We start from the raw sequence: 17,357 nt of genomic DNA on the forward strand, positions 1-17,357 counted from the left end.
AGAAGGCTGAAGCTGTGAGTGCCTACGTTGATGATTTAGAGTCTCAGTTATATGGATGCTGTCAGGCTTCAGAGAGTCCGAAGCATCAGAACTAACCTGAATGGATTGGGTGGCATTTGAGGAGTTTGAGTCGTAATGCTAACAGTAGCCATCACTCATATGTGTCATTGTTCTAGATTCTCATATATATACTTATTTATTCCTGACTACCTTTAATGTGACTATGATATGGCCATTTTTCAGGTGAGGAAATCAAGGCATGGAGAAGTTAAGTAACTTGCACAAGGTTATGCAGATCATGAGAGGCAAAGTTGGAATTCAAACCCAGGCTGTCTAACTTCTGAGTCCATGACCTTAACACCATCAGATTCTCTCTTAACTGAGTAATGGGATGGTTAATGGATGAAAAACAGAAAGACTGTTAAGTAGATGAAGGGAGAATAGTTTTCCAACACATACTTTGTCCTTTGTTTCATATTATCGAAGACACCTTTGTGTGTGTGTGTGTGTGTGTGTGTGTGTGTTAATTTCCAATTACTGTTTTCTTTCTTAAAGCCTCAGGCTTCTAAGAAATTTCTGAATAACCCATTGAGCTTTCTTTTAGTCATACAAAGTATTTATTATCTTCTCAGAAACGATCATTATATTCATATTTTCTTCAGAATGATTCCAATTTGTTTTTACTCAAAACGAACTCTTTGGCATCATGCTTCACATAATCATTTATCTTTTACTAATAAGTAGAACTTCTCTTTGGGATGTAGTTTTGGGAATGAACAATGAAATGAAATGATAGCTGATTAGCCAAACCAACCTGCCAACTGGGAAGATGACAAGTCCAATCACATAGGCAACCCAAAGAACCAATTCACTAACTTTATGAACATTTTTGCAAATACTGTGAAATTTGAGTGCTGTGTGTGCATCATTATCGACTGTTACCCTGTTATTTGCAGACTTTTTTTTTGTTATTCAGAAGCATCTTCTTGATGTTTGTTCATAATATTTTTCTTAATTGTCCAAGATTTCTCCTAAGTTTTTATATATTACACATAATATAAAATTCTTTCCCCAAATAAGGATCTTTTATTTTCTGAGGTGGAAAAACATTTATTTATCAGCATTAACAGTCATTGTCAACACTGACAGTTCTGTTCCTGTAACTTTTACTAACCTGCTGTGACCATTGCCCCTCAGCTTTAACAAATTAAACTATTTGAATGAAGAATGGACATAATGGTTGGCGATTGTGTCATACTTTTAGTTTACAAGGATTTGCTCATCCATTTGATCTGTCTAGTGTAACTCTTCAGGTGACAGGGCAGGGTTTTAATGTTCTCATTTTACAGATTAAAGAACTGGAGGTGGAGGGAGGTTAGAAGATGGTCCTTGAGTAAATGGTAAAAGTGGGTCTTGAATCTGGTTCTTCCCGATTCCAAGTGTCTCTCCACTCTGTAGTGGATTCTCTGGGAATCTTCCTAATAATATGCACGAAGCCCTCGTCTATTGCCTTCCTTTCCCGCTGGCTTCCGTCTTCCAGTCGAGGGGCTTTCTAATATGCCCCTGTCCAGCCGGGATGGCTGCAAGGGAGCACACCCGGGGTCTTCTTGTCTCCAGTCTTTCATCTTCCTTTTCTGTGGCCCTTCCAGCTTCACCATCCGTGGAAATCTCCTCCTTCCTCCAGCCCCAACTTCTAAAGTCTTGTCACAGCCCCCTGGCAGTCGGACCTCCCATCCCTAATCATCAGCAGGCCAGCCCATCGCAGAGGGGAGGCGAGGGCAGGGACCGCGGCGCGCCGGGAAGCCATGCTGAGGGTTCCTCCTGCATTTCCTTCCTCGCGGTCCTCAGGAGCATCCTCGCGCCCTCCGGCCCCGGCGCTCCAGCCCGCCCCGGATCCGCCTCCCTCTCCTTCCTCCCCGAGGTTGAGACGAAGCGTGGGACGCACCTGGGTCCCTCTCCGGTCACCCCGCTGAGGCTCCGGGGGCTGCACCGGGAGCAGGATTTACAGGGCCGGAGAACGCCAATGGGAGATCCAAATGGTCGGGGACTCCGGCGCTTTAAGAGGCTTTTCTCTGGGAAACACCCGTCCCCTCCGTGCGCCTTATGAATGGAAATACTCCTCCCCCGGTCGAGCCCATTTTCCCATTTCACCAGGAGCCGCAGCCTGCTCTCTCCTTTCGGTCTCCCCGCCCACATCAACGCGGGCAGCTCCAGGAGGGGACGGACAGGAAGCCTTTGGCCGCCTATTAAATCCCACCCATTTCTCCGGGGGCGATTTCCTAACCTTCCGGGACCGAATTCTGCAATTTGATGTGCGTTTTGTCCGAATGGTAGCGACACGGGCCTAAGGGAGGGGGAAAGCGAGGGGGTGGGGGGTGGGGGGTATGCACTCTTTTCCTCGCAACATCGCTGGCGGAGCGAGGGAGCTCACACGACACAGATTTTGGGGCAAAGCCTTTCCATCTGGACAGCACCATGTCCACCAAAGCGGAGCAGTGTAAGTAGCAGCCGGCCCGGCATTCCGGCCCGGCCTCGGCTGGGAGCTATTGCAGCTGCGGCGTTTGCGGCTGCTGGGAGACCTTGGCATTGTGCTGGTGCGGGGGTGGGGGCTGAGGTTGGGGCGGGTGGGGGGTGGGGGGGGGAAGAGAAGGTGGGGGAGGGTGGACGTTAATGGCAGCGCGGCGCTGTCCCCGGTGCTGAAAAACAATGCGGTCTTCCTCGGGCTCGAGCTGGGGTTTCGCAAGACTCAGAGACCCTGCAAAATGAAATTAAAATGGGGTCATTCTCGGGAAAAAGAGGCCTCGTATCTTTCAGATAAACATTTCAGTGTCTCTTGTTGGAGTGGGGGAAGGGGGGCAGCGGCAAATCAGGGGCGGGGAACTGTCAGTGGCAACCAAAGCCTGCCTGGCCTTCTGAGCATGCCCAGTTCTTGGTGCTGGGGCCATAGGGGAGTTTGAGTCTGCAGTTTCCACTTCGGGTGGAAGAGGCAAGAAGGGAGAGAAGCGGGAGGGAGCAGGGAGCCAGGCAGAATTCTGGATTCAGGAAGAGAAAAATTAACTCACTAATGCCAATACCAATGCCAAAACCAACCACAACCATGCGGTGCTTACAAGAAAGTGAAAGGGGCTCTGGGAAAATGACCTAATTGATGTAATTATCGTTCCAAAGAGCAGGCTTCCTTTGTAGGGCAGCACACGTAAACTGTAGCAAATAGCACCGGAGGATTTTGGTTGTCCCAGTAATGACTGACTGTGCGTGGTTGGAAGCAACCAGCTAACTCCTTATGGATGGAGTAAGTTTCTAACATGATCCCCATAGTCTGTCTTATTGCAGTGCGCACTCGTAGGCCTTCGGTATGTGCTTGGTAGGTTGATCAGTGTGAAGGCTTTTTCAGAGTGCACTTGAGGGCTTGAGGGATTCAGGAGCTTAAGCTTCTGATTGTAAATAAAAGATGTCTTTATGAAGCAATGAGTTTGAATTTTTAACAATATACCAGAACTTATTCACCTAGATGACTCCTTTCTTCCAAAGCAGTACACATTATATGGATAATGCTGTCACTACTTAAAAGTCTTCGTAATTTTTCTTAGGAATGGCTATTAAAGCCATTTTTTTTGAGACACACAAAACAGTAGTCTCATTATTTGAGGGTAATATCTTGTGTATGATAAAATGCAGTATGTCGTTTATTCACCAGGTGAATTGAATAAACTGAAGGCTCATAGAACTCTCAGATTGATGGTTCATTAGAAATTGTGCATGCCCACCTACCACACAGTGCTTGTGCTTCTTTACGTTTTTTGGAATCTGGAAGATCTGAGTTTGACTCTTAGTTTTGCTACTGTTTGACCTTGGGCAAGATAATTGACCTCTCAGAACTTTATTTCCTCATCTGTAAACCTGAGCTAATCATGTTGATGGACTTGTTGTGATTATAAGTGAGAGAATACATATAAAAGGTTCAGTAGTGAGCCTAGCACACAGAATGTACTCAATAAATGATGGCTATGATAATGACAAGCATTGCCCACTTTTAAGTAGTCCATCTCCTCTAAATATAGGAAGGTTTCTCTTGTGATTTTTTTTGCATGTTTCCAAAAGTGAAATCTACACTCAAAATTAAGTTTTGCTTTTACAGAGGTTTTTGAAAAAAATTGGGTGCATTCTGTTTTGAGAAATGGTAACACAGTTTGAATCCATGCAGAACTTCCCACTTGAGGATATCACATCCATATATTATAATAAAGCCAAGTGGTTTTATTATATATGGTTTTTAAAGGAAAAAACACCACCTGTCATTTGATTGTATAGTTACATATTACGTAAGTAATTTCAGGTTAAAGCCAGTGAGTATTACTGTCCTTTTCCTGTGTTTTCTCTTCCTTGTTATATTTTGAAATGCACTGGATGCTTTTTCTTGTCTCTTTCCTCGGCAGTGAATAAAATCTAGCTGTGTACTTGATTTTGTAGTGCTATTAGTGGACTTAAGTAGCTATTTTAGACATGTTTGTGAAGCAGATTTTTTTTATCTGTAGAGGATGGAAAGGACACCATATTTGGAGCTAGACATGTGGACTTAAGCTTTGTAGGTCCTTCGATTAATTGTGAGACACTGGCCAATTAACTTAATAGTTTTGTGCCTCACCGTTTCCATCTTTTAAGTAAGGAATTGTAGTAGGAGCTGTCTTTGCTTTAGTCTTAGGGGTTTTGTAGGGCAAAGGAGGTAAATGGGAGTATGCTGTGGAAAGGATAAGGATGCTTTGGGTGTTGTTAGGTATTCTTATTTAGAGTGAAGGTAATTTAGGAATCTCTTCTTTTTCTCTTAATATACACTAACATGAGTGGATTGACATTTTAGTGCACATTATGTACCTGAAAGTAAAGCAAAAGACAATAGGCTGCATAGTTGACGTTCATGAAGGACAAATACTTTTTATAAAAAGAAAACAGACTGGCAGCATTTTATCCTTGTTCTTGGTAGAAGTTTGGCTAGGGTGAAGGAGCAATAGAAGGAAAGGTCAGGGAATTTTTTTTTCTTCTACTGGGTGTGAAGACTACCAGATAAGGAGAGAATGGGAGAGCTCGTTCCTCCTCTGCATTCAGCAATGTGCACAGTACCACTTTCCTAAGGACTGAGGAGAGAGAATTAGGCTTAATATAATGTCAAAATATTATTTGTATTACTCTTCTTCTTGGAGCTTCTTGATGTAGATAAAAATTTCACTGGTTTGACAAGCAGACATAGTTTGGTTGGACCAGCAAAAGAAAATACTTGCATTTCAATCCAAACCAGATTACTTGATTTACCTTGGAAATGTAATGTATCACAGAGATATGAAAAATGATTTCTGTTTTATGTAGTGGCATTTTCTTTTATGCGATAAGTAATAGTGATGAAAGAGAAGCTAGTGGCTGGGCATGGTGGCACACGCCTATAATCTCAGCACTTGAGGAGGCCAAGGTGGGTGGATCACCTGAGGTCGGGAGTTTGAGACCAGCCTAACCAACATGGAGAAACCCTGTCTCTGCTAAAATTACAAAATTAGCCAGGCGTGGTGGTGCATGCCTGTATTCCCAGCTACTTGGAAGGCTGAGGCAGGAGAATCACTTGAACCCAGTGGCGGAGGATGCGCTGAGCTGAGATTGCACCATTGCACTCTAGCCTGAGCAATAAGAGCAAAACTCCATCAGAGAGAGGGAGAGAGAGAGAGAGAGAGAGAGAGAGAGAGAGAGAGAGAGAGAGAGAGAGAGAGAGGCAGCTAGTTTTAGCAAAGATACAGTTTGGAGCCTTTTAAAAAAATATTCAATCTGTTTCCTGTGCTATCTGCTGAGCCTCAAAACTGGAGGTGAAAGCTTCCCAGCATTTTTTCAAGTGATTGCAGAAGAGTTAATTTTTTTTCTCCAAATCCTTTTTTTCCTTATAAAGTTCACTGTAGTGAAATGTTTGCATAACTGATATAGAATTTGGAATGATAAAAATGAAATTTATTTGGAATTCTAAAGAGGAGTCCAGCTCCCTCCACCCTAAACTTTCTCTGTCTTCTAAGAATTCAAATTGACCAATTGGAAGTACCTTGGGTATGCTCTTTCAAAAGAAGCTCTGCTTTTCATAACAGCAAACATTCAGAGTTGGGTTCTAGAGTCAGACTGCTGGCTGGGTTTGAATCCTGGCTCTGCTCCCTCTAAGCTCTGTGACCTTGGACAAGTTAACATCTCTAAGCCCTGACCGTGTCCTCTGTAAAACAGGGATAGTAATAGTTGTTGTGAAGATTAAATGAGCTGATTCATGAACAGTGCTTAGCACAGGATCCTGGCACATAATGAGGAGTTAATAAATGTTAGCAATTATTATTATAATCATCATCAAATGTAAAACCTTGTGCTTGCTGCCAAAATGGGGATAATTATGAAGTTTGGATCTAGCCTCCCAGTAACCAAATATATTTTGATTATATCAGAGACAAACACTTTTAAGAGTATAGCTGATTAGGAATATGCCTTGAAGTTGAATATGCCTCTCCCATTTTCATGTAAGGACCATGCTTGGAGAAATCAATAGATAGTTTTCTTTGTTTTTTTTGCACATTATATAGTAACTTCACTAAAATAGAAAAGTACTTCTTTTGATAGCATTGCGATCTGTAGTCATTTAGAAATCTTCGCACAAGAATGTTGCAAACTTCTTATAGAGAAAACTCGATTAGTGTTTTATTAATATATGCAAAAATTAGATTGTGCCTACTATAACCATTTCTGTGGCTGCAAAAAGAACAACAGCTTTTAGCCCTGTCTTAGATGACTTCTCTGCATCATTTGACACTTGTTGCTGCATTCCTAATTTAAACTCTCCTTTTCTTCTTTCTTTTCTGGCTCTTCCCACTCAAGAGTTTTTCTTTTCTTTTCTTTCTTTCTTTTTTTTTTTGAGACAGAGTCTCACTGTGTCACCAGGTGCCAGGCTGGAGTGCAGTGGCGGGATCTCACTACAACCTCCGCCTCCCAGGTTCAAGCAATTCTCCTGCCTCCGCCTCTCTAGTAGCTGGGATTACAGGTGCACGCCACCATGCCCAGCTAATTTTTGTATTTTTTAGTAGAGACGAGGGTTTCACCATGTTGGCCAGGATGGTCTTGATCTCTTGACCTTGTGATCCGCCTGACTCGGCCTCCCAAAGTGCTGGGATTACAGGCATGAGCCACACGCCCGGCCTCGACTCAAGAGTTTTCCTTAGGGCTGTCTTCTTCCTGCCTTTAAAAAATCAGGTTCACTCAGAATTCTATCATTAGTTCTCTCTCTTTTTTAAAATCGCACAGATTCTTCACCACATTCCACTGGCATGATATCATCTATGAGATGCCTCCCACATACAATCTTCTAGTCCAAACATGTTTCTGGAATTACGGGCCTCCATCTCTACCCAAGCATCTTGTACATACCCCAAACCCAAACTCATTGTGTTTTGTTCCAAACTTGTACTTCTTTTTAGATCAGTTGTTTCAGTAAATGGCACCACCTTGCTCATTTATCCAAGTCAAAAAATCATAGTCTTCCTCAACATTTTACTCTCTGCCATAACTATTCAACACATTCTCAAGCCTCGTTGATTCTAGATCATTAACAATCTCTGTTCTACCTCTTTGATCCAGTAACAATGAACTATTTTTTTTAGTTCCTCCAATATATCATGCTCTTTTTGCCTGAAATGCCTTCTTCCCTGCTTCTTGGCCTGTCTAACGCCTACGTATTGCTCAATACTTAGCTTTGAAATCCTGCCTGATTGCTGCTTTCCCCCTCCCCTGTATGCCCTGTTTGTGTGCTAACACTACATTTCAATGAGTCTTCTTGTTGGTTGCTTTAATTTACTTTGTGTGCAGATTGTATTATGTTCCTCGCGGCATCTCCAGTGTGCAATCCCTTGTCCAGTGCATAATAGTGTTTGCACAAAAATAGTTTCTTGAATATTTAAAAATGACTGAAGGTGAATGAAATGCCTTTTATAAGGAAGGATTACATAACCAAGTTTTGAGATATCATTAATTTGGAGATTTTACATTTTTGTTAATGTGAAGTTCTGCATTCTTTGCAGTGTGAACATTGCACAAAATGCATGCTCCTCAAATGGACTTACAGGAAAATAAAACTACAGTTGTCAAAAGTACTTACAATTATATAACACGTTACATTTTTCTTGAACATTCATCTTGGTTTTGGTTCTGTCCGATTAGCTAAATTTTCCTCTTACTGTATTCACAATAATAATGATGATTCCTAAAGTGGTAGGCAATTTCAGCACACAGCCAGCTGTTTTTCTTAAGATAAAGTGGCAATATATCTAAAGTCAGGGACTCTTCGGACTGTAGTTTTACCTGGATCCTGTTCAAGTTTTAGGTACTCAACCGATAAATAAGCTTTAAGTTGGGATTCTTATTTTGCAGTATTATTCTGTTGGAAATTCACATGCACTTATTTCTTACATTTTGAAAAGAGATGGATAGTTCTGCATAAAGAAACATATCTATTGGCTTAGAAATGAAATATTTCCGGCATCAAAAAGTATATTAAGCAAAAATGTATTCTTATCAATATGCTAGCTTTCTGTAGCATGAAAAACTCAACAATTTCATTTAGAACTTTTAGCTTCTTTCAGTCCATTTATTCTAGGTGTCTTGTTTTTTTCTCCTTCTGGACTTTTCAAGACTACTGTTACTGACAGCATACTGTTTATCATGTGAGTCTCATTTGATATTTGATGTGGGATTAAAACTGGAGTGGTGTTCAGCTTTTCAGGGATCTTTCGTTTTTATTGGTTTCAGGGACTTGGTCTTCAATAGAATAAACTTAAAAGGATATGATTGTGTGTGTGTATGTATATATATGCACAAATGCGTGTGTGTATGTATATATACATGCACAAATGCATGCGTGTATACATATACTTTTTTTTTTTTTTTAAAACAGAGTCTTGTTCGGTCACCCAGGCTGGAGTGCAATGGTGCAATCTCGGCTCACTGCAACCTCCACCTCCCAGGTTCAAGTGATTCTCCTGCCTAAGCCTCTGGAGTAGCTGGGATTACAGGTGCCCGCCACCATGCCTGGCTAATTTTTGTATTGTTAGTAGAGACGGAGTTTCATCATGTTGTCCATACTGGCCTCGAACTCCTGACCTCAGGTGATCCACCTGCCTCTGCCTTCCAAAGTGCTGGGATTACAGGCTTGAGCCACCGTGCCGGCCAGATTTTTAAAATTGATAACAACTTTCTGAGGTTTTCTCATCTGTAAAAAAATAAGAGCAGGGAAATAAAATAGCACTTACCTCATAGACTTGTTGTGAGGCTTAGAGAGTTAAAAGGATAAAGTGCTTAGAACAGTGCCTGGCACATGGGGAACACTATAAAAACGCTGTCATAGTTATAGTTTTAAGAGTCTTAAAAAACAGTCTTCAGAGAGTTATAAGTTTATATTTAATTGTTGTTCAATTTTTTTCAAGTTAAAGAAAAGTTTGCTGTGTGATGGACTGAATTATTCTTCTGAATTGTGTAGTATGTTCTGAATCCAAGTATTTCTGAATTTTGACTACTGGTTGATTATGGGAAGCCGAGGGGGCAGATCACTTAAGCCCAGGAGTTAGAGACCAACCTGGGTAACATCACAAAACCCCTGTCTCTACAAAAAAAATTAAAAAAATAGCCAGGTGTGGTGGCATGTGCCTGTGGTCTTGGCTACACAGGAGGCTTAGGTGGCAGAATCACTTGAGCCCAGTAAGTTGAGGCTGCGGTGAGCTGTGATTGCACCACTGCACCCTAGCCTGGACAACAGAATAAACCCTGTCTCAAAAAAAAAAAAAAGGTTGGCACTTGTAAAAGGACTCAATACCTCATACGTTCATATGACCCTCACTAGTGCAGAGTATGGAATCTATATTTCAACCTAGAAATATTCCCTTAGCTCTTTGTGTAGCAATATGAAGCTGCTGGCCTGCTAAAACTGCCAGATCTTTTCCATAGGAATAACTGCTAAGCCTGTTTTACTCCATTCTCTATTTGTGCAGCTGAAAGATGTAGGACTTTGTTTAACCCTGTATTAGTTTCCTAGAGCTGCTGTAATGAATTAGCAGACTGGGTGGTGCAAAACAACAGATTATTCTCTTACAGTTCTGGAAGCCAGAAGTCTGAAATCAAGGTGTTGGCAGGGCTGTGCTCTCTCTGTAGGTTCTAGGGAAAAATCTCCCTTCCTTGTCTCCTAGCTTCTGGGGGTTCTTGGCAATCTTTGGCATTCCTTGGTTATAGCAGCATCAAGCCAATCTCCACCTCCATCTTTACACAGCCTGTGTCTCTGTATTCAAACCTCTCTCTCCTTCCTCTTATAAACACACATCATTTGATTTGAAGCCCAGCTTAATCCAGTATGACCTTATCTTAACTTGATTATATCTGCAAAGACCCTCTTCCAAACGAGGTCACATTCACAGTACCAGGATTAAGACTTGAACATACCTTTTGGGGGATGCAGTTCAATCCACTACAAACCTTATTACAATTTGTCTTATTAATGTTATTTCATTGTTATGTCTGATTCTATAATCTGACATATTAGCCATTCTTCCACTGGTTTTGTATCAACTACCAAAACCATATGCATTCCTATATGAAGTATCCAAAATAACAATGTTGGCTGGGCACAGTGGCTCACGCCTGTAATCCCAGCATGCTACTTTGGGAGGCCAAGGCAGGTGGATCATGAGGTCAGTAGTTCAAGACCAGCCTGGCCAAGATGGTGAAACCCCGTCTCTACTGAAAATACAAAAATTAGCCCAGCGTGGTGGCGGGTGCCTGTAATCCCAGCTACTGAGAGGCTGAGGCAGGAGAATTGCTTGATCTGGGAGCTTGTAGTGAGCCAAGATCATGCCACTGCACTCCAACTTGTGAGACAGAGCAAGACTCCATCTCAAAAAAAAAAAAAGTGTTGACAGGAAGAAAGAAGCACAAAAGCCCTGTGTCATGCCATTAAATAACTTTATTCAAGTTAGCTTTGAGTCATTAATCGATGTATTTTAAATATGAGTTTCACTAGGTACAAATCTATCCCATCATGGTACCACTCAATCTATGTATTTCATGAACTTGTCTATTCTCTTATTCAGCAAATATTTATTGGGTGTCTATAATGTGTCGGGCACGGTCCTAGGCTCTAGAGGAGCTTACAGATGATTTTCCGAGTGCATCCTATTTTCCTGAGATGTGTATATACTCTCTAAAACTTTTCTGTGATGCCCTGTCTAGATCCCTTAAAAAGTAGGAAGTTGAAATGAACTTGGCATGACTTATTCATAGAAAGCCAACAGTTGCTCCTGTGATCATTATTACTCTTTATTTTAACTGGAGGCTAAGTTTTTGTGGAGAATTTTTAAAGAATCTCCACTCTCCCATTCAACCTTGTTCTTAAAAATAACGTGTTAAGCAAGTTTCACCGGCTTTCTTTTTCATTTTTCTTTTTTTGCATAACCTTCATTATATTAGATCTTTTTCATTCTTCCAGAATTATTTTATAAGCAAGTCGAATAACTCCAGGGAAAAGTCTGATAGTATTTTTGCGAGTATCACATTGCATTTATAGAACAACTTACTTTAGGGAGAAGTGACATCTTTCTGATACTAAATCTTACTCTTTCTAAAAACATGGCGTGTCTTTCCATTTAGTGAAGTCCATGCCTTCGTAGGGGTGCTTTTTTCTCATAGAAATTTTGGAATTTCTTAGTGAGCTCTTACTTAGTATTTTCTTTCATCCTTTTTTTGCCATCATAATTGAGATGTATCATTTCTTCTATTTAAAAATTTTGAATACATGAAGGCTATTGATTTTTTGTATGCTGATTTTATAACTATTTTATGAAATTATTTTTTGTAGCCATTTTTTCATCTATTCTTTTGGATTTTCAAGATATGCAATTATATGCTCTGCAAATAGAAAATAGTTTTATCCTTTCTTTTCTACTAAATTTTTATGCCTCTAATTGCTTTCTTTTTTCTAATTGCATTGGTAAATATCTCCAATACAATGTAAAATATAGCAGAGAGAGTGGGTGTTCTTGGCTTGTGTTTTAGTTTAGTAGGAAAGCCTCTAGTATTTCTCTTTTAAGTAAGATATTCTTTTGGACTGAGATAATATACTAAGGCAGTATCTATCAATTTTTATTTTGTTAAGTTTTTTTTTTTTAACCTAAATAGGTGTTGAGTCAAATCCATTTTCTGCATCTATGGAGAGACCATATTGCTTCCTCTTTTAACTTTATTAATATGCTGGGTTGAATTTTGTCATATTTTAAGAATTTTTGCATTGATATTAGTAGGTTAGATTGGTTCATAGGTGTTTTTCTTGGGGGGTAGGGTGGGAAGTAATTTTAGTCAGGAACTGGGAACAGTGATACTCACTACATAAAGTGAGCCTGGACATTTTGCTTCCCTTTCTATACTCTGGAATAATTAAATAGCGTTGGTGTTATCTGATCTTTAAATGATTTTTGTAGTTCCCCAGTAAAACCATCTAGCCTGGTGCTTTTTTGTAGTGGAACTCTTTAGCTTCCTTCTCTATTTGTTGTATGACACTGTTCTATTTAGACTTTCTGTTTCTACTGGGGTCAATTTTGGTAAGTTTTATTTCTCTAAAAAATTATGCATTTCATCTAAGTTTCAAATTTGCTTGCACAAAATTATGCAAATGAGTCTCTTAGAAATTTTAAAAATTCCTCTGTTTTGATGTTTAATTTTTACTTGTTATTTCTAATGTATACAGTCAGACCTCTGTATCTGGGGGTTTTTGTATCCATGGATTCAACCAACAATAGATAAAAAATATTTGGGAAAAAAAACAATAAAAAATAATAGTAAAATAAAAAAATGGAGTATGACAACTATTCCTACAGCATTACATTGTATTGGTATTATAAACTAGAGATGATTTAAAGTATGCAGGAGGATGTGCATATAGGTTATATGCAAATACTATATCTTTTGTTTTTTTTGAGACAGCCTGGTAACACCCAGGCTGGAATGCAATGGCACAGTCTCAGCTTACTGCAGTCTCTGCCTTCCAGGGTCAAGCAATTCTCCTGCTTCAGCCTCCTGAGTAGCTGGGATTACAGGCATGCACCACCAGGCCCAGCTAGTTATTTTTGTATTTTTAGTAGAGAGGGGGTTTTACCATATTGGCCAGGCTGGTCTCGAACTCCTAACCTTGTGATCCACCTGCCTTGGCCTCCCAGAGTGCTGGGATTACAGGCATGAGCAACCACGCCCAGCCATGATATCATTTTATATAAAGGACTTGAACATCCAAGGATTTTGGTACCTGCAGGAGGTTGGGGGGTGGGGGTGGATCTAGGAACTAACCCCTGGTGGATACTGAGGGAAGACTGTATTTAGTGTTGTATATTCAGGGGTGATAGTTTGTTTTATGTGAAATTTTTACTTACCACACCAGACACAAGAGAAAACGCATTAAAGTGAAAGTACTTATGGTTATTATGTACCCCGGATGAACTCATTCTCTTTAACAAATCATCAACATCTTGCTTCTGAAAAAAAAAATGTTGTGTATTTGTGCTTTCTCCCCTGCCCACTTTAAAAATTGGGTTAGTTAGTGGTTTATCTATTTTTCTGATTTCTTTTTCAAAAACCCAGTTATTTTGATGTATTTATTACTTCCAGTTTTTGGCATTTCTAAATTAATTTCAGTTTTTATTATTAATTTTTTATTACTTTTTCCTTGATTTCTTTGTTTTATTTTGGTATTCTAGCTTTTTGAGTTGGTTGTTAATTTATTTTCTTAAAAAACTGTTATTGATATAGGCATTTTGTACAATATATTTTTCTTTGGACATTTCCTTTAGTTGTAGCCTACAAATTCTGATACTGTCAGGCTTTATTATAACTATTTTCAAGAAATTCTGCAATTGAATTTTGTATATTTGCCTTTAAGAGTGGTTTAAAAGTGTATAAATTTCCATGTGGAAGAGTATTTTTGTTTGTCTGTTTTGTCGTTGATTTCTAATTTTATTGTTTTATGGTCTGAGGATGCTAGTTACATTATTTCTATTTTTTAGCACTTGAGGTTTTTGCTGTATCAAAGATTTAGTCAATTTTTCTGAATACCACATCTGTACTTGAAGTTGTAATCTCTATTATTATTGATACAATAATATGAGTTTGATGTTTATGTATACGATCTACCTTGTCAGTGTTGTTTAGGTCTTCTATACCTTTTTAAAAATTTTAATCCACTTGATCTTGGATTGTGACAGGTATGTTAGTTTCCTTTTGTTAGTGTGTTTCTGTCTATTTCTCCTTGTATCTTCTATAGGTTGCTGCTTAATCAAAGTTATTACTGTGTTACTGGGTGCATTAATACTAATAACTAATATCTTTATTGTGAATTGTAGCCTTAAACACTATAAAGTACACTTCTTTATCTATTTTAATGCTTTTTGGTCTGAATTCCACCTTGTCAGGTATTATGATTATGACCCCGTTTTCTTTTTCTTTTTTCTTTTTTTTGAGATGGAGTTTGGCTGTTGTTACCCAGACTGGAGTGCAATGGAACGATCTCGGCTCACCGCAGCCTCCGCCTTCTGGGTTCAAGCAATTCTCCTGCGTCAGCCTCCTGAGTAGCTGGGACTACAGGCGTGCGCCACTGTGCCCAGCTAATTTTTGTATTTTTATTAGAGACGGGATTTCGCCTTGTTGACCGGGATGGTCTCGATCTCTTTACCACGTGATCCACCCACCTCGGCCTCCCAAAGTGCTGGGATTATAGGCATGAGCCACCGCGCCCGGCCAGACCCTGTTTTCTTTTCATTTGTGTTTACCTGATATATCTTTAGCCATCCTTTTATTTTTAACTCTTTCGAATCTCTTTGTTTTAGGTGTGTCTCTTGTATTCTGTATAGTGTTGGATTTTGCTTTATTAGCCAATCTGAAAATCCTTTTCTTTTAATAGATGAGTTAAGCCCATTTACATCTACTGATATAATTAATATGTTTGGCCTCAGTTCTATCATCTTGTTTTATTTTTATGCCTTTTATATCTAAACTCTTTCATTATGCAATGGGTTTTATTTGCTCATTTTTTCTATTGGTTAACTTTATACTAATACTTCTATATAATACTGCTAGTCCGCTTGTTTTTGTTAGTTCCCTATATTGAATAATATTGCAATTAGCTTGTAACCTCCCCTCCTTCTAACCCAGTATCTGATATAACATAGTGTCATTTTGTTTGCAATTAATACCTACTAGGCAATCCTATCCATATGCCCTCCATGCCCCCTGATTTTTGATAATTGTATTATATCTACTACAGTTTCTTTCTTATAATCATGGTTTAGTTTTGTGTTACAGGTAATTTATATTTAATACTCATCACTCATTCTTTTTTTTTTTTTGGAAGGGAGGGATGAAGGAAGGAAGGAAGAGGGGAGGGAGGGAGGGAGGGAGGGAGGTAAGGGAAGGAAGGAATTCAAGCAATGAGAGAGACATTGCCGACCGGGATCTAGAGGTTTACAAGTTGATTTCTTTTTTTTTTTTTTGAGTGAAGGAAAGAAGAAAAAAATGAGTAAAGGAGAGGAAGAAAGAGGAAGAGAAAGAGGGAGAGTGAGTGGAAATATTGCTTTATTCTTAAAAAAAAATGGGTATTAATAATGGCCAATCAATGTTTCATTTAAACCTATGAGTACGTGTGATGTGGTATTGACTAGAATGTTTATTTTGTGTATTTGAAGTGGAGAGCTCTATAAATATTTATTAAGTTTACTTGTTCTGGATCTGAGTTCGAGTCCTTGATATCCTTATTAATTTTCTGTCACATTGTGTCTAAGTCTCTATGTATCTGGGTGTTAGGATCATTAGCTCTTGTTGTTGCATTGATCCTTTTACCACTATATCTTTGTTGCTTCAAAATCTATTTTATCCGATATGAGAATTGCAACTCCTGCTTTTTATTTATTTATTATTTATTTTTGCTCTCCATTTGGTTGGTAAATCTTTCTCCATCCCTTTGTTTTTAGTCTTTGTGTATCCTTGCCTGTGAAACAGGTCTGGATGTAACATGCCGTTGGGTTTTGGCTGTGTCTTTTGATTGAGGGATTTAGTCGATTTAAATTTAGGGTTACTGCCCTTTGATGTTAACTGGCTGTTTTATCCATTCGTTGGTGTAAATTCTTCTTTATGTTGGTGCTCTTTACTTTTTGGTATATTTTTAGAAGAACTGATACTGGTTGTTTCTTTCTGTGTGTAATGCTTCTTTCAGAAGCTCTTGTAAAGCAGGCCTGGTGGTAATAAAATCTCTGAGTTCTTGCTTGTTCATAAAAGATTTTCATCACTCATTCTTATACTGCTGTCTTTCAGTCTTTTTGGTTGTCCAAATCTCCATTTCTAATAGATTCTTTAGGAAGGGCTTACAGAATCGATTAGTGCCTGAGTTTTGGCAAGTTTATAATAGTTTGCAACTTTGTACTAGGAAGTCAGCTTGAGTGGACATAAAATCTTTGACTTATATTTCACCTACTTATTTTAAATTTGTCACATCATTTTTTTTTTGGCATTAAGGATTGGTGAAAACTCCAATGACAATCTTGTTTTCTCGGTGGCTTAGTCTTTTTAAAAATCTTTTAAGTAGCCTTAACTATAATGTGATTCATTGTTGGTCATGCTGAAATGATTGCAGTATGTCCTTTCAATAATTTCAAGATTTTTTTTTAATTTTAGGAAATACAGTTTCTGGAGATACAGTTTTAATACTTGTTTTGTTCCATTGTTTGGCATTTTCTCTTGCAATCCCTATCATACATATGTTGGGTATTTTTTGCTTTTCTTCTGCATGGATCATTTTCTATTGTATGTTTTAAAACTCTGTTTCTTCATTTCGTTTAGATTTTTTTTAGAATTCTCTATACAATATACCTTTATTAGTCTACATGTGAACTAGCCTATTCATGGTGATTCTGCATGTATATAGAAATATATATTTATTTAGCCCTCAATTTGAAATGTTAGATATAAATAAAAAAGTCGACAACATTCAGTTGAATATTATCTTCCTTTGCATAAATTCAACTTATTCATTATAAATAAGTACAAGATTTGACTATTATCACCATGTCTTCTAATTTAGACATACCCAAATACATATGTATTAGGATACGTGTCATTTTGTCCTCTTTTGGTTTAGGTGGAAATAGTGATAAATAATAAAATTCACCAATTTGCAAAGTGCAGATTGATGAATTTTGCTAAGTATATACAGTCATGTAACCACTACAAAGATAAAGACCCATATCCTGGCCGGACGTGGTGGCTTATACCTGTAATCA

General features: G+C 38.8%; 1 protein-coding gene across 50 annotated transcripts in view; it reads left to right on the plus strand.

Annotated features, from left to right (window-relative positions):
* Nucleotides 1-2,130: 2,130 nt before the first annotated feature.
* Nucleotides 2,131-17,357, plus strand: part of UNC79 (unc-79 subunit of NALCN channel complex) — a 287,437-nt gene continuing 272,210 nt past the window's right edge. For 36 of the 50 annotated variants that reach the window (XM_054240312.2, XM_078335677.1, XM_078335682.1 and 33 more), the window contains exon 1: nucleotides 2,131-2,497. Coding sequence is in view for 33 of the 50 variants with exons in the window: in XM_017977311.4 (XP_017832800.3) it covers nucleotides 2,476-2,497 (22 nt within the window). In the remaining 17 variants the exon portion in view is untranslated. The remainder of the gene's footprint in view (nucleotides 2,498-17,357) is intronic. The other 14 variants (XM_078335656.1, XM_078335679.1, XM_035261347.3 and 11 more) reach the window with 2 other exon arrangements.

This window comes from Callithrix jacchus, chromosome 8 (assembly GCF_049354715.1).
Source record: "Callithrix jacchus isolate 240 chromosome 8, calJac240_pri, whole genome shotgun sequence".
NCBI lineage: Eukaryota > Metazoa > Chordata > Mammalia > Primates > Cebidae > Callithrix > Callithrix jacchus.